This window comes from Manis javanica, chromosome X, assembly GCF_040802235.1.
Source record: "Manis javanica isolate MJ-LG chromosome X, MJ_LKY, whole genome shotgun sequence".
NCBI classification, from domain to species: Eukaryota; Metazoa; Chordata; class Mammalia; order Pholidota; family Manidae; genus Manis; species Manis javanica.
In genome coordinates, this window is record NC_133174.1 from 9,919,832 (window position 1) to 9,944,452 (window position 24,621).

The window sequence follows — 24,621 nt, forward strand, 5'->3', positions numbered from 1 at the left end:
AAAACAGTGTACACATGATGATAGTAATAATATTCACGAAAATATACTGAGTACATACTCTTGTGCCAGGTACTATGCTGTGTTTTATGCAATGGTTGTTTACAAATATCTGGAAGGCCGTCTTGTAGAAGAAGAGTGGACATATTCTGGGTAACCTCATAACATGGAATTAGGTGGAATGAATAGAAGGCCTTGAAGGGGTGTTGATTAAGTTCCACATAGAACTTTCTTAAATTTGGTGCCATGTAGCACTAAGTTATTCTGTCTTGAGAGGAAGAAAGAGCCACAGCGCACCAGACGGGTTTAAGTAGAAACTGAATTACTGAAGAGCGTCAGCCAAAAACATTGTAGAGATTATTTATCTATTGCCTTAGAGTAAAAAGTCCCCACTGGTCCTCTGTGCGTATTCTCTCTTGCTGAGAGAGAGGCTTGGCTGTGGAGAAGAATTAGGTACCAGCAACTTGGTTGACTGTAGTAGGAATGCTATGTATGCTTGACATGAACCTTTCACACACATATATTTTATTTGGCCTCAGCTTCTGGAGTCGGGGAGAGGGGGAGGGGAGGATGGCCACTCTCCGGAGGGGAACTAGGAGGTTCAACAAAGGGCCCCAGATCCTGCACCGTCTGCCAAGGCTCTGTGGCAGAATCCAAAGTTCTTGGAAGGTGGAGTCTCCTCCTAAGCCTGGCATCTTGCTTTATGATGAAGACTTCATTCGTTACTCACATGGTACCAAACCAAGCACTTTCCAGCAAAAGTAATCAGTGCAGTTTAGAATGAGCTTATGAAGCTTTCAATCAGGCTGTATCTTAATTCTAGAAAGCCCTTCCCTCACCCCTGACCACCCCCAGCCTCCCGAGCTTTTTTCCTCTGACAATATGATGCTAAAATCCCAGACTGCACCTCAAGAGCTTAGCTAACCAACTTGAATAGTAAAGCTTATTTTCCCCCTTTCCACTCTCACTCGAACTTGCAGTTCTTTCTCTTAAATAACCCCTTTATCCTTTGGATTGTCGCCAACATAATAACTCCTTGTGTATACAATAAATAATGCAATAGAGAAGGATTTAAAATGGATTTTCTGTTGAAGAAAGTGCTTTCAAAATGTGATTTCTACAACTAACTTCATTCACAGTATTTTTTAAAAGTTTTATGTTGGGACTCACTCCAAAAGACAACTTTATTGATGGAAATAAAACCAAGAGCAAAGTACATAAAGAATTCGTGGAGTTTCTTACCAAGCAAATGGGCAGGAAGGCATCCAGTTGGGCTGATATGGGAAGGGTAGTTGTCCATCAGCTTTGCCCTCACATAAGCATGAAGATGTTCGTATAATGGTTTAATCTGAAGAGCCCAGGAAGAAAGTTTAAGACCAAGAGTAGCCTACTCCAGTTTCCAGTCACTAGCACTAAGTATAGGAGCTTCTTTATACCAGCAGAATTGCCCTAAATTCTCATTTCTTCTCCTCTCAAATATTCTGGAGAGTTTGAAAGCATTCGCTCTTCCCAGATATTGCTGGTCACTACTAGCTCCATGGCATAAAGCAATAAACACACCTGGACTTTGCAGGGCCCAAAACATAAGCAGATGCAAACAATATTCGTTTTTCAGATGCTACCTACTTCCTTTGTTCTTAGGCTGAAGGCTCATTTACAAGCCATAAAATGCTCCCATTTTTACATGTATAGTTCCATGAGTTTTAGTCAATTTATACTGTTGTAAAGCCATCATCACCACCCTATTTTAGAACATTTCCAGCACCCCAGAAAGTTTCCTTATGCCCATTTGCAGTCAAAACTACTCCCACCTCCAGCCCCAGGTAATTGCTGAACTGATTCCTGTGTCTACAGTTTTGACCATTTATCTTTTGCCTATATGGATATTTCATGTACATGAAATCATACACTACGGGGCATTTTGTGTCTGGCTTCCTTCACTTAGCATGTTTTTCGGTTCATCCGTCTTACTGCCTGTGTCAGTACTTCATTCCTTTGTACTGCTGAGCAGCATTTCATGGCAGGGACATCAGAACTTGCTTCATTTAGTATCTCATGGATAAAACTCGCCCGTGGAAGGGAGACTAGATTGTTTCCAGTTCGGGGTTATCATGAATAATGCTCTTGTGAACATTCGTGCGCTAGTCCTCGTATGGATACACATTTTCATTTCTTTCACATAAGTGCCTAAGAACGGGATACCTGAGTCACATGGCAAGCACGTGTTTGGCTTTTTCAGAAACTGCCCAACCATTTTCCAAAGGGGCTGCGCCCCAGTACGGTTCTGTCAGCAGCATGTCAGGGTTCTGGCATCTCCACAACCTCGCCACCACTTGGACTCGTCAGTCTTGTTAAATCACAGCCACTCTTGTGGGTGTGTAGTGGTTTGTAGTCATGACTTGAACTGGCATTTCCCTAATAACTCTTTACTTGCTCATTTGCCATTTGTAAAATTTCTTTGATGATGTACTTATTCAAATCTTTTGCTCAATTCGGTTGTGGGGGCTTGTCTGTCCTTCCATTTTGATGGCTCTGCACAACTATGCCTGCGACAGAGCCGCTTTGCCTGAGAAGTGGGAAGGCACGGGGGAAAGGGGGCATGTGAGGGTCAGGACGGAGGAGGGTAACACTGAGAGGGGTCCGCGGCACACTTCTATTCAGAGGCCTCTCCCCACCCTGTAAAGGCTCCCAGAGTCAAAGGTGAGGAAACAACACTAGCAGTTGTCCTGAGGAAGGAGGCAAGGCCTGCAGCCCTGCAGACAAAGGGGGACAGTGCCAGCGCCAGGCAGCTGGCAAAGACCATCCCCTCCTGTACTCGAAAAGACCATTCCTTCCTAGAATCTTTCCTTCTGACAGTCCTGCTATTGCTAATTGCTGGTCGGTGGCTGACCAGTTGGAAAGCAGAGCAGTTCTGATCATCTGGAGGAGCTGCCCTATTACTCTTTAAAATCTTGTCAGGCTCTAATAGCCCATGACTCTGGGGCCTGGGAATGGCTGACCAGGGCGGTAAGAACAAGCCAGAGTGCTTTTGGTGACATCCCTTCTTCCCGTGCGCTGCCTGCACCTGCCTCTGTGGACCGTTCCTCAGTTACCTGTGTAAAGATATGTTCCACATCTTCAATCAGGTGGTCGCGGCTATAGTTATAGCCATTGGCCCCCTCCGCTTCGTAATCTCCTCTCCAATAATCCCCGTAATCCTCATAATCTGTGTTGAGAAAGGAGAAGAACAGAATATAAGGGAAAGAGAGAGAGAAAGCATGAAATACATAGAATTAGCCTTGCTGGGAGGCTCAAAAACATCCAAAGATCTGTCACCTTTTTATTGCCCTTGTAAATTTCAGCTCAAAGGAATATAAATGAATATGAGCACTAAATAAAGTCTCTTAAGCACTTGCTTGTGCCAGAAATTTAAATCTATTATCTCTAATAAGCACAATAACTCTCCAAGGTTGTCGTTATTATAATAGCCACTATGAACCGCCTGCTCTTAGATAGTGACATCATTTGTCCAAGGTCACGCCAATCACTGGTAAACGCAGAGGCACATACCTCGTCCCCTAGCCCCGGTCTCTACTCGCTCCACAGGTCACTTTGCATCTTTAGCTTTAAAACATGTTTGCATCTGAATTTAAAAATTTTCATTTTGGTCTCACATTTTCAAATCTAACCCAACTCATCTTAGACATGGGCACAGTGGACCCATTCCAAATTATATGTAAGCCCAGCACATCTTTGTGTGCTCCGTGTAGTAGCTCATCAAGACACGTGAGCTTGTATTAGAGTATTAGCTAATAAAGTTTGCAAATACATTTTAATGATTTTTATTTTTACATGCACATTGGCAAAGAATGATCAGGAAGAAAAGGACAGAAATAAATATTTGGACGGAAGGACATGGCAATAAGCTACTGTCTCCAGCTTGCCTAGGGCTTGGGAAGATGCACTGAGGAGGCAGGGAAAGACATTTACAAAGAGCAGATGAATATAACTCTGCCTTACACAACCCCAGGAGGCAGTGAATCACCAAAGCATGAAGTTACTCATAACCCCCCCACTTCACCTCATTATTCAGGCAGGAGAATCAGGTAGGAGATATGGAAATTCCTCCCTGTATTAAGATTTTTATGAGCACATGATTCCAGCTATACTTAGAAATGCAGAAAATAATGGATTTCCTGCCTACATTAATCTGATTTGTTTTTTTCTTTCTGGGACAGCACCCTGAGGTAAACACACAAATGAGAAAGAACTGTGGTCAGATGGGAGTTTAGATGAGAGATGGTGTCTCTCTCTCTCATCATGTCTAACAAACAGAATCCCTACTCAGTTCCCAGACTACCTTGGGAACCCTCAGGAAGCTGTAGAATGTCAGCATACCTCTCCTTATTCCCTAGTAGTTTCTTCTTTAAGACAGGTACCCTGGATTGTTCAGCAGATGATCATTAACTTTGGGATACTCCTTATATCAAAGGGCAGCCTTGGTAATTCATGAGAAATAGCCCCATGGCCCCATAGAGAGCTGCAGGACCTCTGCAGACCGGCGAACTTACGGTTTGCTCTCGCCATCTCATTTTTCAGGACCACATACTCTTCATATAATGGCCTCAGCTGCTTGCCAACCTCAGACCTCCAGCCTTCCCAAGCCCAGAGCCTCTCATTGTAGTCTTTGCTACTTTCCATTATGTTATCCAGACCTGTTATTGCGAAGCATCCGAAGGGAAAGAAGTGTGCATTTGTAAGATTTTTATTTTGCAAACAATTATGTGAACTTTAAGGAATTAAAAGACTGGCAGACACGAAGATCATAAAGTTATTAAATGAAATCTCACAATTCATTAGTTTCCTCACCCTTATCATAGTTTCAAAATTTTTCTGCTGAGAAAATAAACTGCTGAAACCATTTAACTAGTAACTTAATTAAATTACTTGACTGCAACAGAATTTACAATGAGGTTTTGCCAGAAGTTAGAAGTTCATCTGTGTGCTCAACCACATATTTGGAATCTTATTATTTTGGATCATCCATCTGAAAGGCACAGTGTCATCATCTAATGTCCATCTCATTTTAAAAACTTAGAATAAAAAAGTAAATTTCACAGTCACTGTTCATAATTAATAGCCTACCTGGTTCAAGTAATGAGCACTCCTGTGGATTACCTGGGTTACAGACTTTCCCGGTGCTATAGATGGTGCTCATTGTATTTAGAATTGTGTTCAACTGCAAATTAAAGATAAGAAACAGTATTAAAAATGTAAAATATGTTAAAGAGAATGCTAAAGTAAAGATGTCCTTTTGGTCATGTAGTTTTTTTATGCCTCAAAATACAGCAGTTCACATCTTTGCCAAGTATCTTCCTGTATGTAGGGCAGGAATGTCTCATTTAAATTTTCCCAGTATTTATAGCACATAATAAATACATGTGGAGTCACTGAAATACGCAGGTCTATGAAAATCCCGAGAATGTCTCACACCTGCATGTGTGCAGAGAAGCACTCTTGCTGCCTCACTCAGAGCTAAGTGCACACTTCCTGAACATCTCCTATGTCCTACACTGACTATCCTGACACGAACAAGTCACCGTCCTCAAAGATCCCCTAGTCACTCAATACTAAGGCAGCCATGAAATCTCTAATTATATGATAGAGTGACAAGTATTACAACTGTCACCAAAAAGTGATGTGACACTATGGTGGGAGTGGCTACATTAATAACCAGGAGATTCAAGAATAGCTTCAAAGAGGAGGGGACATTAGAGGTGTGCCTTGGAAGAGAAGTAGGAATTGGTCAAGTAGAGAAGGGAGATAGAAGGCAGAGCCTAAAGGACGGAAGGAGGCTGGGCAGGACGAGGCTTTTCCAGGGAGTGATGACATGGGGAAGGACCCTGGAGTGGTGGCGCGGTTGAGGAGGTCGATGTGGGACTGGAGAGGTGAGCAGGAGCCAGATCACAAGGGACCTTTCATGTCATACTGAAGCATGTCAACTCTGCCCTGTAGGTAAAGGGGGGTAAAGGCAACAGGGTAAAGCAGTGCTGCTCAAAGTGTGGTCCACGGACCAGTGCAAGTCAGCATATGGCTTGCTTACATGCTGAGACAAGTACAGGAACTGAGGGGAAAGAAATTTATAAACTTTCAAAAATAATTTGATATTTCCATGACATGCAAGCGTGTGGTCAATGATTTAAGCAAGTATTGACCTTTGATGGATTGGTAGTAGAGGAAGAAAGGAAAGAAGAGAGGGAGAAAGGGAGGAAAGGGAGGGAAGGAGCTGGGGAGGGAAGAAGGAAGAAAGGAAGGACTGCTTCTCTCCCACAGATGATTTAGGAATTACCGGACAAAGGTGTTTCTTCTCCTATCTACCTCTTACACTACTCTTTCACTCAGCTACAAGAGTCATTCCCCTAAAACATGAAATAGATCTCATGTGTAAAACTTCAGCAAGATTCCATAGTCCAGAGGAATCAACCCAAATTCCTTACTATGGCACAAAACTCCACATGGCTTTCTCTACCTACTTTTTCAATCTCCTTTCCTTCCTCTGCACTGAATTCTTGCATCCTTGAGTGTCCCCTCATCCCATACACCTCAAGATCCTGCATGCATTTCAGTGGTTTTCAGTCCTGGCTGCTCATTACAATTATCTGGGATCTCTCAAAAATACCATGCAGAGATTCCACCTAGGCTAGATCAGGCTGTCCAGACTCCAAAAGGTTTTACATGGTGTCTTTGTATAAAGGATGAGGAAGCATGGAATGCATAAGATAATGTGCATTAATAACTAGTTAGATAATTGGAACCAAAGAATGCAGAATGATAACTATCATCTTATAGAAAGATACATGCCATATGGTCACATCTTTGTCCTTATCACAGTTTTTCTTTTTATAGATGCAGATTAAAAGTTCCAGAGGACAAGCAACTGAGAAAGAAGACTTTGATGTTAAATAGCCAAATATTTTAGATAAAGATATTTCAGTAGGTTAGATCAAGGGGCTGTAAACTATGACGTGCAGACCAAATCCTGCCTGCTGTCTGTTTCTGTAAAGTTTTATTGGAACACAGCCACACCCATTTGTTTATATATCAGCTATGGCTGATTTCCTGCTAAAACAGCAGAGTTGACTCATTGTGATAGAGACAGTATGGTCCACACAACCTAAAATATTAACTGTCTTTCCTTTTATAGAAAAAAGTCTCCTGACTCGTGAGCTAGAGAAATAGGATAAGAGATGTCATTTTAACAGGAGTGAGTATAGGCTTTCTTCAATTTGGACAAACTAAGAATAGAATTTTAAAAGGTAGCATTTTATAGCAACATTGGTGCAAGAGATTTGAAGACTTCATTGACACTGACATCGATATAAGCCAACCATGGAATCTGACTGTCAAAAAAATGAAACCAACCAAACAAAAACCTAATACAGTCCTAGACCATCTTAGATGTAGAGCACAGGGCATGAAATGTCTATTCCTGCTCACCTCCATGCAAACCAGAATCAACTCAGAGTGCTGTGTTTGGTCCAAGGACACTGACAAAATGAAGACAGCAACTAGCACTGGTTAAGGGACTCGAAACCACTGTATAGGGAAAAGGGAAAGTGGGTGGAGTGAAGGAGGTTTAGCCTAGAGAAAAACAATTCAACCAGTGGAAAAAAAATTTAGCTGCCTTCATTTATTTAAAGACTATTCTAAGAAAGAGCAATTTGGGTCCAGGAGGCAAAACACAGTGGAAGTAAAGCACATAGTGCTTATCGGAGGGAGGATCTTTCCATAAAAGAGACACCTTCACATGGAAGCCATGTGTTGGCAAGAGGTGAATCACCCATCCTTAGGGCGCTCTGAGCTGAGGTTGCTAGCCACTTGTCAAAGCACTTGCAGAGGAGAGTCAGGAATGAAAGGGGGAAGGACTGAACTGCATAAGGGGCTTTTCAAGCTTGGCACTGCTGGCATTTGGACCAGATAGTTCTCTGTTACTGGGGGGCTGTCTTGAGTACTGCAGGATGTTTAGCAGTGCCCCTACCCACTAGATGCCAGTAGCTTCCACTCCCTGCCCTCACCAGTTATGACAACCCAAAATATCTCCATTGTCAAACTCCCTGGGTCCCCTAGTTGAGAATACCCCTAGTTGAGAATCACTGACATAGACTAAGTGTATTCTTCAGGCTGCCTGGTCCTCAGGAAGGTGACCCCTGTATAGGGTGTCCATTTACAACACAGTGCCCAGACTATCCCAGTTTAACTCCATGGACATCCTAACATAATTATGACTAGTGTCTTCTTTCACTTTCAGAAGGGTTCCAGTTTGGACGATAAATTATGTGGTCACCCTACCTAGACCCAGAGCTCTTTCCAAAGTCAGCATTACTATCTTTGCAGATAAAGGAAGCAGCCATAGGTTATATCAATGTTTAATATTTCAGCTCTTAAGAGAAGTGCTAGAATGTTCACATACTCGTTGGTTCTTGTCTGCTGAGAGTGCTGATGACCCACTTAGCTGAAGGGCCTGCAATTGACGCTTGATTGTGTCATTCTGAATATTTTGTAGTTGATAATTTTTGGCAATCTTGGACTGTTCTTCATAAAAGGTGGACCATTTGGCCCCAGCAACATTCTGAAATGACAAAAAATAAAATTGAAGTCAGAATGGCACTGTTTGAACAGATGGAACAGAAGATAGGGTCCAAAGAACATCTGGTAGAACATCTAATGTTTCCTAAGTGGTTTAGTTCTCTACTTTGCTGAAGGTCAAGGCTTAGGTTAAGAGTGACCAGGTCACTCTTGGTCACTCTCTCTTTCTGGCCCAGGGCCTAAGTCTTCCCAAGGGCTCTGTCCCTAGAACTGGAAGTGAATTCTCACAGATGATTCACACTGTGGGGAATTTATAGCCTTAGTGCTGTGATGTGCATCAGTTGATTGAAGCTTCAAGGATGAATGCCCTAGAGGCAGAGCCCAGTAGAGCTCAGAGGAGGCTTAATGGCAATGCAGTTCCTTCGAGGTGATGGGAGCCATAGAAATGAGAACCAGTTTGCAGTAAGCTCCATGGTGCCATGACTTACCAGAGATTCTGATCTTAAAATATGTTCACCAAAGAAGGTTGCCTGGAATTTGGTAGCCATGGTGCTTTTCTACCAGCAAAAGAAACAGCAAGCAGGTGATGATGCCAGGACTCACTTGCTCCCCATCTTGAATATCAGTAGGCAAGTGGACATCTTCAGATTTCTCTAGTGCAGTCTTCTCTCAATGCACAAATACATTTCCATTTATCACAGACTGAAATGAGCTACTACTCTGTATATTGTACTTCTCTAGACCATATAGAAGAGGTAGCACATGAGACAAGTAACATCTCCATTCCTGGAGTAAGACACCTCGACTAGCTGTGTGACCTTGGGCAAATTACTTAGCCTCTCTGAGCCACAATTACCTTATCTATAAAATGAGGGTAATAATAGGGCTTACCTCAAAGGGTGTTGTAAGGATGAGAAGAATTAACCAACAATAGAATGCTTATCAGAGTGCCTGACACATCCTAACCATTCAAAAAAGCTAGGAATTTTATTTATAGACAAAAGGCCCTTGTCCTTAGGTTGCTTAGTTTTATCAGATAGATAAGGTATGCATCATGAATGTTTCATTAATTAAGCATAAGAGCATATAATGGTGTCTAACCTATGAGTGGGCCAAGCAGTTCCTGTTGTAGAAAAAGAGAGGCTCATGCAGCAACTAGAGTCTGCCAAGCCTTCATGGAAAAGGTGGGGCCTAAGACAGGCAGGAGTTAAAGTAGGTAGGAGTTAGATGGGTGTAGAATGCACTGCAAAATAATTTACCTCATTTGATCTTCTTAGCAACCTTGTAAGAAAGAAAATCATTCTATCTCCATTTTTCATATATGCATGAAAGGGCTGAGAGAAATACATAGTGGAGCTGGCAATCAACTTCCAGTATCTGGATCCTGGATCCTGGGGTGGACACACTCTAACCAGTAGAATATACCAAAGGCTACAAGATGTACATGTTTATGCTACATAAGATTGTAATTTTTATCTTTCTAGAAGATCCTATCTTCCTTGCTGACTTTGATGAAGCAAATCCATGTTATGTACTACGCTGTGGAAAGGGCCACTTGCTGAGGAATTGAGGATGGCCTCTGGCTGACATCTGGCAAGAAACTAAGGACCTCATTCCAGCAGCATACAAGGATCTGAATGCTGCCACTAAGCACATTAGCTTGGAAGTGGATTCATCCCCAGCTAAGCTTCAGATGAGACCACAGCTCTAGTCAGGACCTTGACTGCAACCTTATGAGACTGTGAGGCAGATCTAGCTAAGCTATGCCTGGACTTCTGAACCCACAGAAGCTGTGAGATAATAGATGTGTGTTGTTCTAAGCTGCTAAGCTTGTGGTAATTTTTAACACAATAGATACCTAGTACAGATCCCAAAGGCAAGACTCCAGGCATGATTCCATTTTCAGGCCAAGGAATTGTATTTTTATCCTGTGAATAATAGAGAGTCACTTAGGGGTTATAAGCAGACATGTGACGTGATGGAAATGGTACAAGCAATGACAACAATGGATCAGACAAGAGATAAAGAGAGTAGCGTGAGTGAAAATGGAAAATAATTTCTCTCTTTTTGAGCACACAAAACCCCTCAGGAACTACTTCTTAATTAGTCTTCACAAATGATCTTGTGAGGTCGTTGTGATTTTCTCCACTTCACAAATGAGAGAAATGACGCACAGAGTGGGTAAGTAACTTTCCCTATGCCACACAGCTAGTAATTGGAAAAACCAGGGCACCAACTCAGATACGTTTACATTGAAAGCTAATGCTCTTACCCATCAATGACAGATTATGTTGGACACATTCTAGTCTTCTAACATGAGTAAGTGGGAAGGAGGAAGCTATGGAAAAAGGAGTTTGGTCTAGAGCACAGACTTATCTATGCAGCCCACCACTTACCTCTAAATCCCTACCCTTCTTCATAACCAGGGTGATTTATTGTCAAGCAAAATCTCTGGTAAAACTTTGATACCAAATTATAGGAACAATTTTGTTCTCAACCTAATGTGGATACAACTCACAGTCCCCCAAAGGCCTCAGTCTTAGAATTTCTTTTATTATACTGCATATGGGAACTCTGAAGGTGTCTGTTTTATTTTATTTATACTCCCATACTACATGTTATATTTTCAATCACCAAAAAAATTACATTATGTTACCTTGAATGCTGACCCGTAAAAACACAGTGTTCCATCCCAAGCTATTCTTTTTCCAGAGCTCTAGGGACCTAAACTAGTTTTTTGTTAATTTCTTGGCTGACTGCTCTGGCACGGTACTCGTAGTGTGAATTCAGTTTCCACCCCTCTTACATAACTCAAATGTGAAACCTGAGTTGATCAAGTCTGTAGATCAGGACTCTGCCCACTATCTGTTTTGGTGAATAAAGTTTTATTGGAACATAGTCCAATAAAGGAACCCCCACTGATGTATTGTCTATGGGTGCTTTCGTGCTATAACAGTAGAGTTGAACAGAGGCCTTAGGATCCACAAAGCCTGAAATATTTACTCTCTGGCTTTTTGCACAAAAACGTATTCTGACCTTTGCCCTAGATCCATACCTTTACAAGAAATGCAGAGGACAAAAGGTCACGTTAAGCAATATTAAGGAGGCGCAATCAGCAAATCCAGAAAGTGGGAATTTCTATGGGACCAACAAGTCAATTCTCCACAAATAAACTACAAAAAAAAAACAAAGAAAGGGAGGGAAGGCAGGCAGGCAGTAAGGAAGGAAAAGAGGGAAGGACTAAATTAAAAGAGACTTAAAATACATTCATCGAAACAATTAGAAAGACAGGACCTTGATAGATCCAGATTCAAACAAACCAGCTGAAATGTTTTTAAAAAGAGACAGACAGTAGAGTGTATTTGAATACTGACTAGACATCTGGGGATAACTGAGGAATTCTTAGTACATCTTTGGCATAGTACTGTCATTAAAGTTTGTTTTAAAAATTCTTACTGTGAGAACTACGAGGTGAAATATTTACACATAAAACTATATGGTACTTGGGATTTCCTTCAAAATAATCCAATAAATGTGGGGTGGGCAGAAAAATAAAACAAGATTGGCCCAAGTGTTGATAACTGGTGAAGCTGGGTGATAGGTATAAGGAGATTCAGTACACTAGTCTCTTCTTTTATACTTGTTTGAAAATTTTCATGATAAGAAGTAAAGGAATACTGTTTGTCAATAAAAAGGGGCAAAGTAATGTTACATGCTACAACATGCGAAGTGAAAGGAGCCAGTTACAAAAGACCACCGATGATTGTTCAATTCCATTTATATAAAATGTTCAGAGTAGGCAAATCTAGAGACAGAAAGCAGATTAGTGGCTGCGGAGGGTGGGAAACGTGAGGAAAAGTGATTGCAAACGGGCGTGCGGTTTCTTTTTGGAGTGATGAAAACACTCTAAAATTAGATGGTTGTACAATTCTGTAAATATACTGAAAAGCATTGACTTGTATACTTTAAATTGATGAATTTTATGATGTGTAAATTATATCTCAATAAAGCTGCTGTTAAAAGCCCTCAATAGTAGAAGTAAAGAAAACCACCACCTTGTTCCCTATGTCCTCTGACTAGGTCTGAAACTGCCACAAAACTGCTGCCTACCAGAGCATTTAGCCACAATTAAACTAAAGCCCTTTCCCCCGGTTACCTGGCACACACCAGGAAGGGCAGCGTGTGCTGACCGCCAGGCCGCCTCCCTGGATGTAGTGCTTGCTTCTTGCATCCCAGTATTTTTACTTCGCATTAAAGGGCCCATGCTATTTGCAGTTGAGCCACACTTTGTGACTGATTCATACCCCTTCGTTTCTGGCCTTTGCTCTAATCATCCAGTGCAATTCAGAAGTGATAGCACATATGATCCCAAGGTAATTTCAACAAATGGCACTACACCTCACCCTAGAATGTGCCTTCTCAGCATCTGGGCGCTTAGCAGAACTGTGACTTGTCTCTGCAGCGATTATAACTCTCACACCAATAGCAAAATCTTATCATTCTCCCATGCTCACAAACATCAAGCAATAGCAAAATCTTATCATTCTCCCATGCTCACAGCATCAAGCACTCTTTGGTGGTTCTGTGCATTAATTCAGCCTTCACAGTGACCCTACGTGGCAGATATGAGTGTAATGTGCTTTTTTGCAGGCAAAAATACTGAGGTGCAGAGAGGTTCAATAATGAGCTCCAGTTCACCAGCTAGACTGTGGTGGAGCCAAGATTCACACCTTGGCAGTCTGGCTGCAGAGCTCGTAGGCCTGACGCTGGTCCAGCGTCACCCCCGCCTAGAGACTGTCCGCCTGAGCATGAAAACAAATACACGATACCCTCCAACAGAGATCAGATTTTAAAAAGTGAGGAAAAAACAACAATGAAGAGATGAAGAGAGGTAAGACCAAAATATCTCCGATGACCACTCTGAGCTGTCAAAATCTCCTGGAGTTCTTTGAGCTTTAGAAAAATTGAAAACATGCTCTTGCGGGAATTTCAAATGAGGCAGTTGGTCTCAGGTTTGATCTGTCCCGTGAAGGGCAGTAATTTAATTTAAACATGCCACCCACCAAGCATTTGAAGAAAATAAGCTTCTGAACTGTATTTTTGAAGGAACGTAAGGCTGTGCGAGTGGCACAAAAATCTTTGCTTAAGTAATGTTGCTCAGTTTCCAGCACTAAATGTGTGAGGAGACTTGCTGCTGAAGGATCTGTGAGAGAAGAAATTCCTACATCCTTGCATTTGTCAAACAAAGCATCTTGCTTTCCCAGAGCCTTCTGAGATTTGTCAGGACTGGTGTAACTACGGTTTTTCTTGGATGACTCTGGATGGATCCTGTGACCTTTGGAAGTCCCTTAGAGCTCTGTGACAATGAAGGAAGGAATTCCCAAGTCCAGCCTCACCAACCCATGGTTAGCTTAATTACTGGCTAGCTCTTTCACTAAGCCACCAGTTGCATTTTTCAGACTCTCTAAAATAATATATTTTAGATATTCCTGTTGACTCTGTAGGCTTGGGGAAATGCTTAACTCAATAATTTATGGCATTTCCACGAAATGCTTTGACATCCTAACTATGATGAGAATTGTGGTGGCAACTTTAAAGTATGTTCACTGGTTTCCAAAAATCTGGGCTGAGACCAGTGAATTTTTTTACAACAATTTTTCCAGATGAACTGCAGGGTCAATTAAGTTTAGTCATCCGGGACTCCAGAATCAGAAATACTGAAGCAAACATCCAACTTCACAGCTCAGAGCATTTCTATGATTTCCCTTTTCAGTTGTATGGACAGTAATCTAATCTAAGCAGCAACAAATCCCCTTATGCAGCCATGAGAACTCACCATCTTTTGGACATTCTCGTCGGTAATATTGGTGTTATAATTCCAAGAAGCAAGTGAACTTTGATAAGACAGCTCTTCAGCTTCAGAGTTAAACTTCTCCAAAAATGTCTTTGCCTCTTCGTCACTGGTGGACTGAGCAGCAGTTACAGCAACCAGGCTGAGGAGGAGCCAGGAAGAGCCTGACATCTTTCCCTGTGCGCCAAGATCCCATCCACTGAACAACTTTCCCTAGAGTAAAACCTCTTCATGAGTTTTTCTCTCTCATCAGCCTTTGAACTTGGGCTGGGCACTGAGCAGGGAAGACGGAAAAAAAAAAAAAGAAGAAGAAGGAGAAGGAGAAAAAACAGTAAACAATCTGCTGAACCAATATAAAGTTCATCCTGGACAGGACAGATATGTACACGGATCTTAGAATGATTTTTAAAGGAAATCAGATAAACAAATAAATGTTATTCATTAATCCTAGAGATTCACAGCTCTCCTAGCATTTCATAGCCAGATCAAAATTTGCACATTTGGTTAATATGTTCCTAAAAAGCTGTTAAAGATACACTGAAGGTGTTATAATTTTACAGTGACCAAAAGCAGCCTAGAATTAGGGTTCATGGGGGTGATGTTGGTACTTATATGTTTTCCAGAGAATTCCATTAAAAGTCAGTTATTGGGAGTGGGGAAAGGGGGAAAAAAAAAGGCTGGTGGTCGCTCCTTTCTTTTTATTTCAATCTCATATTTAGAGAAACTTTCTATTTGGGTAATTTTCCCTCCCTGTATAAATGATGTTGTCCTTGTCTTTTTGCAGGTCATTTTTTTTCCTGACAAATTTTCATTTTCGTGGCCATTTTTAAAATGAAAAGGTAACCCTCCGCTCCACAGATTCATTCTCCTCATGTGTCTTGGGAAAACTTTAAAAGGCTTGCTTTCAATTTCTTGGATGGCCATGTGAAACACCGGTTCTATAGCTGACTTCACCATGCGCCCTTCCCTTTCACTTACCTGTGCCAAACTCACTGGAGGTCACAGGAAATAAGAATGCCTCTGCGTGATGGGAGAGTCAAAGAGTGTGCATGTCACGTCTGGTCATGGGATCATGACCAAAACAATGGAGTCATGGCAACGTACAATTCAAAGAGAACTCCATGCTTATCCTGTGGAATCTCAGGAGCCACATCAGTGTCCTCACTCCCAGGGTGAGTATGACATAAAAGAGAGGAGCCACTTTAAATGGCAGGGCCCATGGGCCTGCTTGACAGTGATTATGAAACCGTCACACAGGGAAATCATTTCTTCACCCAGAAAAACAAGTCTTCCAGGCCCAGGTGAAATGGCAGTAACCAAGCCTTCTAGAAAAGTTTCCACCTCTTCCCTCTGTTCCAACGTTGCACATACTATTGTAGAACAGGAGAAAATAATTTTAAGTGACTGTTCAAAGTGATTTGCATTATAATACCTCATGTAAGCCTTACAACAAACCTAGAAGTATTTTGTGTCACCACTACACAGATTAAGAAACTGAGGCTCAGAGAACTTAAATAAATTGCCTCACTTAGCCAGTAACTGGTAGAGCCAGGACACAAATGCATGCCGAGTCCAGGCCTGTCCGTGGTCGTCACGGGTCTCGGAGCGGCAGCAAAGGTGTAGATAAAAGCAACGGAGGCCCTGCGCCTTCAGTGAACGTGATGGCTTGGTCCTGCCATGTCAAAGAGAGGTGGGTTCTTATTCCCCTCGATGTGAGTCAAAATAACACGATACTTCTAAGAAATAAAGTAATGGATAAATTTAGGTAATTATGGTAAAGAATGTTAAAAGGAAGCAAGACTCAGAAGGGATCAGTCCCTGTCAGTTAGGCTCCTCCCACACTGGGGGAAGCTGAGATCCGTTGGCTTCCAGAGAAGGGGCAACAGTGCATGAGGCTTTGCACAAAGAGCTGGAATGTTGCTTTAATGAAAGCTGAAACCAGCTCTACTCAGGTCACTTCTTGAAGGAAGCTCTTGCGTTTCGGAAAAAAAAACTGGGAGTAGTCCAACTTCAGTTCACTGAGGCAGAAAATCAGATTAATGTGATCAAATTGAAATGGAGAAAGCAGGATATGAACTCTGAAAACTAAAAATAGATGGACAAAAGAGCCTGAGGTAACAGGGAGGCAGGAAAATTCTGGAAGCCAAAACACTCCCAGAAGTGAGGGAAATAGGAGACTTGTCTGCACTAATTCTGTAGGAAAACTAGCTCATGAAGGCCAGCTGCAAGCAGTGACTGGATTGTTGGGATTTTTGTTCACTCTCCACTGAGAAGGTGCCGCTGTTCTGGGAGCAGCCCAGAAGCGCTCGCCCCTAGCCCATTCTGAGAATGGAAGGAATCCACCAAAGACACAGGGGATGCAACCCAAAAACATGGGCCTAAAGGAATGGGTTGTCTTGGAGAAACAATGGGGAGCCAGAAAAAACTAGGAGACTGGGGATGCAGGAAACCTCTTCCGTTTTTCAAAAAGGCTGGAGAGTGGATTTTGTAAGTGGTCGGTGGAAGACTTTGATCTTGACACCTGACAAAACTGTAAAACAATTTTTGGAGTGTGGTTTGCACTTGGAAAATATAAATATATATCTCTGATCCCAGATATATACTAGGGATTTTCTAGGAACAAGTCAGATGCTCCCTGCCTCATTTCCTTTCTGATAAAAAAATAAAATAGTAAAAAAAAAAAAATACAAGGACACAATGTATCTTCCATTTGGATAAGGGAGTAACAATATGTGAAGTTCTGGGACTAGATCTAAATGTCCCCAAAACAAACCATACAGTAGAAGATTAAGCAGTCCTCTGATCAACAACAGTTAAGGTCCAAAACAACAAGAATCTTGATTTAATAATTGTTTATTGGCTACGTACAATATGCCAGGCGCTATTCTCATGATGGGATATGCACTAACGACTAAGACAGGAAAAGTTCCTGTGGAAGTCATCTCATATGAGGTCTAGCAGAAGAAGGGAGCCCAGAGCTGGTGATAAATGCTATGACTTCGTGATAGGCAGGAAAGGAGGGTGGTGAATGACGGCGTTGGAATGAGAGGGTGACATTTGAGTGAAGACCCTAAGAAAAGAATGAGAGCCTGTGGTGATCTGGGGAAGACCGTTCCAGGCAGAGGGAACAGCAGGTACAAAGGGTACAGGCAGCGGGCAAGAACACCAGAGGTGTTCGTGGCTGGAGCCCAGAGCACGGGGAAAGTGGCTGGCAGTGAAGACGGACAGGAAGCTGGGGGCCGCCCCAAAGGGCCTTCCAGACCATTGCAGGGCTTCGGCTTTTACTCTGAGTAATGTGGGAAGACACTGGAGGGCTTCAAGCGCAGGAGTCATCTGGCAAAAGTTTTAATGGGCCCGCTCTGCTGATTAGAGAACAGACACCACAGGGTCAGGGTGGAGGCAGGAGACCAGTCAGGCGGCTATTAGAGCAGCCCACTCGGGCTGGCCGGATAAAAGCTTAATACGAGCTGTAAATTCCACTTGACTGCCCAACCAAAGGTAAATCCATCTTAGACTTTGCTAATAGAAGTTTCAGATGCAAAATAATTTAGGGAATCATGCCTATTTCACAGGGACAGAATTTTAGAGAGCACAGAGGAAAATAAACAAGAGGAGTAGATGGGTGTAAAATGATGTCATTTGAAGCCAAGCTCAGACATGGAAGAGAAGACAGGATGGACGGCTCTCCCCTGTTACGGGATTATCATTTAAAAGATGCAGGTATCAAAATGGATTTACCCTGCCACCTACCAGCTGTGTGACTTGAGGCAGAGAATATTCTCCCTGCACCTAATTTCCTTATTTCATAGCTAATGGTACTATTATACCCATTACATAGAGATGGTGTAAGTATTAAACGAATTAATACCTGAGCACACAGAGAAGAATGCTGAGAACCGAGTAATAAAAGCCCCTCAAAATGAGAGGGGCTGTGTAATAACTTGGGAACTTTGACAAGTGACGGAAAGGAGAGAACTGCCTGTAGTAGCTGCATAGGAAAACTGTCAAATTCCAAGAATAAGCAGGCCCACATAAGCACTGCTGAAATGTGCTGCTTTGATTACTCCAGTTTTGCATTTGTAAACCATTTAAGATAGGAATTTTTCTCAGATATATTCCATCCTAATCAGGATGTTGTCTGAACATTATTTTAAATGTCTTCCTTGGTCAGATGCCTCAGTGTCATCATCTATACATTGCTTACCGACTAGGCTACAAGGTGACAATGTCTTCAGGGCTTTACGTTAAATGGCTCCAAACAGTCTGCTGTCTCTGCAGGTTCTGAATTCATGTCAGTTTCTGAAGAATGTACCTCTAGTAGCTCTGCTCACCACAAATCCCCTCCGTGTTTCTGATGTGCTGTCTGCTAAAACCGACTGGGAAACCAGATAACCACAGAGTTCAATCAGAAAGCTCTCTCTTCATAGCCTCAGGCCTGAGGGTGAGTCTTCCCTCAGCTTGAGCAAAGTGGATAGACTTTGAGATCCTTATTTCCCTTACTGCTCAATTTTTTATATACTTCCAATTGAGTCATAAACGGGGAGCTTGCCAAATGGCTACAGTGGAAATGTTCTCTAGTTCTCCAAGTTGAGAGGATAACTTTGGTAAACTTCAGAGGAAAAAAAGGATGTTTCATGCAATTTCTTGTCTTAAACCAATAGAGCAATGCTTCTGACAGAAATAAGGGAGGATAGATATCATGAATAAAAAGATAGAGAAATTTAAAACTTCACATGGCCAAGAATTATTTGTGTTTAGTACAATTGGTTTTGACCACACATTTATCAAAGTGAATTTATGAGTACTTTCAGAAAATAAATAACCAGTTGACTTTTTAGCCCAAAGGAAAGCTAAAGCTCTTTCCTGTTTACATTTCTAGTTGAATAGCAGTCTTTTCTTCCTACAGATAGAGCAAAGATAATCTTCATTAACCAAAGTGATACATTTTTTCAAAAGACAGAGTTCAAATTTGTGAGGACAAACAGTGGATTCTGGAGAGGTTGTACTGATTATTCCTGGTCTGAATTTATGATATAGTACAGTGCTGGCCACTTATTTATTTCCACACACTGACTGTCCAAAATAGAGGGTAACTAACAGTGCAGTCACTAGTACATATATATCCAGGGTCTTAGAAGCAAAACCTGAGCCATTATCCTAAGTGAATCCATGGTAGAGTTTGACACTGGCATGACATGATCTCACATTTGAAAAGAATCACTGCCTGCTCTCTGGAGAACAGACTGCGCAGGGGCAAGACCCCAGGCAGAGATCTGTGAGGAGGCTGTGGCGATAACCAGGTGACAGATGATGGTGGCTTGTGGGTAGCTGTAGAGTTTGTGAGAAGATGGCTGCATTTAGAATACAATTGGAAAGTAAAGCTAACAGGGTTTGCTGGTGAACTGGATGTAAGTGGGAGAGAAAGTGAGAGTCAGGGATTGCTCCACGGTTTGGGCATGAACAACTGGAAGGATATCTGGATGGCTGACATCAGTTGAGGTGGGGAAGGTTGCAGGTAAAACAGCTTGGAGGGATTCTAGGAGTTCAGTCGAGTTTGTGGTATCAATTAGAAATCCATGTGAGGCTGTTAAGAAGGCAGTTAGATATACAAACCTGCACTTTGTTAGAGAGGTCAAGGAGAAAGATGTACATTTGAGTGTTATCATCTAGAGATGGTTAGTCAAATATGTCTTTTCATTAAGACGAAGAGGAAAATATCTTACTTCTTCAGGATCTCAGTGTGCTGGAAAGTATTATTTAGTCCACACTTCAGGGAAAATGGGATGGATAAATAAAAAGGCATTTGAAATAATCCCCACTAGAGGAGCATCTGCAGACTGAACAGGGAAGTGATCAAAGAAGTTGGATGAACTTGGCTAGGACATCACATTTCTTCACTGATTCACAGCAAAGTAGACACACCTCAGGATGGTTGAGCTGAAGTAAGGTGTAAATTCAGAGAATGCAGTTTACATGAGAAATAGTCAAAGTCAAGTGTCTCAGACCCAGTCCAGGTCAAGGCTGAAACAACGATGGACATTCAAAACATAGAAGACTCCTTTTGGAGCCAGATCCTGTCTCTCAGCCAGAGTCTGAGGGTGACTCAAGACTTTTACACTTTGATTAATACTTCCTAATTGGCTCTAAATATTTTAGAATAAGCCTTCATCCCTACTGGCCTCTACCTCAGTCTACAGATTGAGCATAAGAGCCATGTTTTCTGATCCAACTAGAAATGTGCAACACTAGCTGTCCTCTGGAGGTCCAGCAGGACCATCACTGTACCCTTCTCTCCTCATCTTCTAAGGGATGTGTCTGGTCTGGGCCATCAGTGGAGCTTGACCAAGGCTAGTTACTGCCTCCATCCCCAAGGGACTAGGACAGTTGGCTTTGACTAAGCAAGGTTTACATCTGATTCATGTTGGAGCATGGTAGACATCCAACTAAACTTGGCTTTGCCTTAAGGACGTAGGAGGGATGTCTTTCATATAGGTAGTATAGGGAGTGCTTGTTCTACCCACTGTAGAAGGGGCTGTTTTGGGGGACACTTTTTGCAGAGATTTCACTCCAACTATGAGTTTGGGTTTTTTTGAATTTCAGGCACAGAAAACAGAACTTCAAAAGCTTCCTGAATTATGCCTTGGTCTGGAGGGAGTTTCCATCTTAGTATCAATAGCATGCTGATGCCTTTACCCACTGACCATATATGATATAACCTGGTAAGAGTGGGAACAGGGAGAACACAGGCTTGATAGGAGAGGAGTGATATTTCCCCAAACTACTACCCAGTTTTTCCCCGGGGGATATAGTCTCCCTACCCCCACCCCCCACCCTGCCCAGTGTTAACTACTTACCCGATAAATGACGTGAATGAGAACATGCAAATCACGTAGAACACATAATCTCTGGTTCATACATCCTGTGTTGTTAGGAAATTTTACTCAGATGACACAAATAAAAGATTATATGAATAAACTCTGACTTGTAAAATTATAAAGCTTTTCATGACTTCAGAGAAATAGGAAGTCAGAGTGGGCCCGAGGAGTCAGGTAAGCTTTGTGAAGGAGATGAGACTGTGAATCATAGAAACTAAAACTACTACTCGTAGTAACAATAATAATATCTAAGCTTTGCTGGGTGTTTATTATGTGCCAGGCAGAGTCTAACTGCTTTATGTGTGTCCCCTCATTCCATCCTCACAACAAGTCTCTGAGGGGAGCAATCGCACCGTCCTCATTTTCTGGATGCAGAAACTGAGGCACAGAATCAAGATCACAAAGCTGGAAAGCAGTGGAACTGGGATTTGAACCTCAGCAGTCTGGCTTCAGGCCCAGATTCTTTGTGGTCAGAAAGGGCTTTTTGAAAGAATTCTTATCACAGGACTGGAAGGGAGGGACAGTAAAGGCCTGAGGGAACATAAACAGTGTGGCGGCCGGACAGCTTGAAAAGTGGTCCCAGGATGACATGAAACTTACATTAGTTACAAACAGACTCTCCTTGCACTTAAACCACATTTATCTTCATGATTTTCACTGAGGAGAGACCATTGGCACTCTACTCTGTCTTGTCAAAAAGCTATGTTATTCTCACTAGGATGAGAATGTTCAGGAATGGAGAGTAATTCGATAGCACAAATTCACAGATGACAACCTCAGGTGGCATGGTAGCAATTTTGTTCTCTTCAAAGCAAGTCTGTGTCAGCGCTAGAGAGCACCGGTTCTCAGCTACGGTGATTTTGCTTCCCAGGGAACATCTGGAGACATTTTTGGTTTTCACAACTTAGGGGAGGATGCTACTGCCTCTAGTGGAGGATGCTACTGCCTCAGGGCTGCTGCTAAACACTGTATGATGTACAAGACAGTCCCCATGAGAAAGAATTATTTGGCCCCAAATGCCAAGTGCTGAGGTTAAGGGGCCCTGATCTCAATAGTGCCATGAATGTAGTATGCTCAAGAACTAACATGTCTGATGATTCCACCTCCCTGCATCTCAATCAGAGCCAAGCAGAAGAATGAATGACCTACTCCCAGGAGCAAAGCTGCCAAGGCATTCAAGTGCAAAGTAGCTAATCCTGTTTAGACATGTACATGCATGCATATGCACTGGTCTCGATCACAATTAGGAGAAAGCAGGAAAAAATACAACTTAAAATATCAGTCCAAATAATTAGCCCTGGCTTGAACATCACAGGGGAGAGAATTAATACTTAAAGTAGTTACTGAATGCAGGGCACTGATGCATATCACCCTGCAGAGTGTTCACAACCACCTTTGTGGCAGTTGTTTCTTTTCAAAGACTCAGTAAAGTCAGCAACTAGCTCTATGTCACCCAGGAAGAGAGCTGGGATTTAACCTGTCAGTGTGTTTCCCATTTCAACCTCTGTCTCTTTCTATGGGATGTGGTGAATGTTCAAAAGAACTAGTAAGATTGTTGAAGAAGAAAGTAATTATTATTCTTAAAATAGGTGAAACTGATGTGGCATTTCTGCCTTCAAGTTTGTTGATGTCAATATGCAGGAGATATTATCCAGACAGCTCTGTCTCTCCCAAGAAAAGAACAGGAAGAAATGGGCTGAAAGGATACAGCGAAAAGCTCATGTTTAGTCCTAAGGGAGAAGCACTTGACAGCTGTAAACACTGATACAGTCTATTGAAGGGTATTTTGTAATCTTCATCTCTGGAGGGTTTCATAGGCTGCAGAGGGTTTGAATGTGGTCTTAACTGGGGGGAGGACATGGGTGGCCAGAGCTCCAGTCTAATGCTGCTCTGGGAAAAAGAAAAGAGAATGAAAAGGAATGAAGGAGGCCTGTGGGACTTCTAGGACACCATTAAGAGAAACAATGTATGTACCACTGGAGTCCCAGGAGAAGAGAGGCAGAAAAAGGCAGAAAGATTATTTAAGGAAATTATGGCTAACAACTTCCCAAACCTGAGGAGAGATATGGACATCCAACTGTAAATACAGATGCACCAAACATTGGAGCACCTAAACGTATTAAGCAAATACAGACCTGAAGGGAGAAATAGACATCAGTATAACAACAGTAGGGGATTTCAGTACCTCACTTTCAACAATGGATAGATAATCCAGACAGAAAATCAAGAAGGAAACATGGAATTTGAACCATGCTTTAGGTTAAGTGGACCTAGTAGATGTATACAGAATATTTCATCCAACAGAAATAGAATACACATTCTTTCCAAGTACACATGGAACATTCTCCAAGATAGATCATATGATAGGCCACAAAATAAGTCTTAGCAAATTTTAGAAGACTGAAATTATACCAAGTATCTCTTACAACCACAAAGGTATGAAATTAGAAATCAATAATAGGAGGAAAGCTGGAAAATTCACAAATATGTGAAAATTAAACAATGCACTCCTGAACAACCAATGTGTCAAAGAAAAAAATCCACAGGGAAATGAAAAAATACTTTGAAACCAATTAAAATAGAAAGACGACATACCAATATCTTTTAAAAGGCATTTTTCCAAGGAAGACATACAAATGGCCAACAGGTATGTGACAAGATGCACAACAGCACCAATCATCAAGGAATTGCGAATCCAAACCACCATGAAGTATCATTTCACACTCATTAGAATGGCTGGCATCAAAAAATCAAGAGATAACAAGTATTGGTATGGGTGAGGGGAAAAGGGAACCCTTGTTCACTGCTGGTGGGAATGTAAATTGGTAGAACCACTATGGAAATGAGTATGGAGGTTCCTCAAAAAATTAAAAAATACAACTACCAGATGATTCATCAATCTCACATTTGGGTATATACCCAAAGGAGATGAAAACAAGATCCTGAAGAGATGTCTGCTCTCTAGTGTTCACCGCGCCATTATTTACAACAGCCAAGATATGGAAATAAACTAAATGTCTGTCAATGGATGAATGGATAAAGAAGATGTGGTATAAGTTCTGGAAATGTAACGTACAGCATGGTGAGTATAGGTAATGCAGGATTGTTTATTTGAAAGCTGCTAAGAGAGTAGACTTTCTAAGTTCTTACCACAAAAAGAAACACTGCAACTATGTGAGGTGATGGATGTGTTAACTAACCTTATCCTCGTATGGGTTTGCAATATGCACATATACCGGAACATTATGTTGTATATTTTGAACTTACACAATGTTATATGTCGAATATATCTCGATGAAGCTGGGAAAAAAAGACACAGTATATGTATAATGG

The 24,621-nt window shown here is 41.9% G+C and overlaps 1 protein-coding gene across 3 annotated transcripts in view; it reads right to left on the reverse strand.

Annotated features, from left to right (window-relative positions):
- Positions 1-14,771, reverse strand: part of ACE2 (angiotensin converting enzyme 2) — a 38,436-nt gene extending 23,665 nt beyond the window's left edge. For 2 of the 3 annotated variants that reach the window (XM_017650263.3, XM_073227321.1), the window contains exons 1-6: positions 14,399-14,770; positions 8,447-8,605; positions 5,122-5,215; positions 4,548-4,691; positions 3,090-3,202; positions 1,240-1,345 (exon numbers count right to left, since the gene is read on the reverse strand). In XM_017650263.3, the coding sequence (XP_017505752.1) occupies positions 1,240-1,345; positions 3,090-3,202; positions 4,548-4,691; positions 5,122-5,215; positions 8,447-8,605; positions 14,399-14,584 (802 nt within the window). In that variant the 5' untranslated portion in view covers positions 14,585-14,770. Of the gene's footprint in view, positions 1-1,239; positions 1,346-3,089; positions 3,203-4,547; positions 4,692-5,121; positions 5,216-8,446; positions 8,606-14,398 lie in introns of all 3 variants that reach the window. The other variant, XM_073227322.1, reaches the window with a different exon arrangement.
- Positions 14,772-24,621: the final 9,850 nt, after the last annotated feature.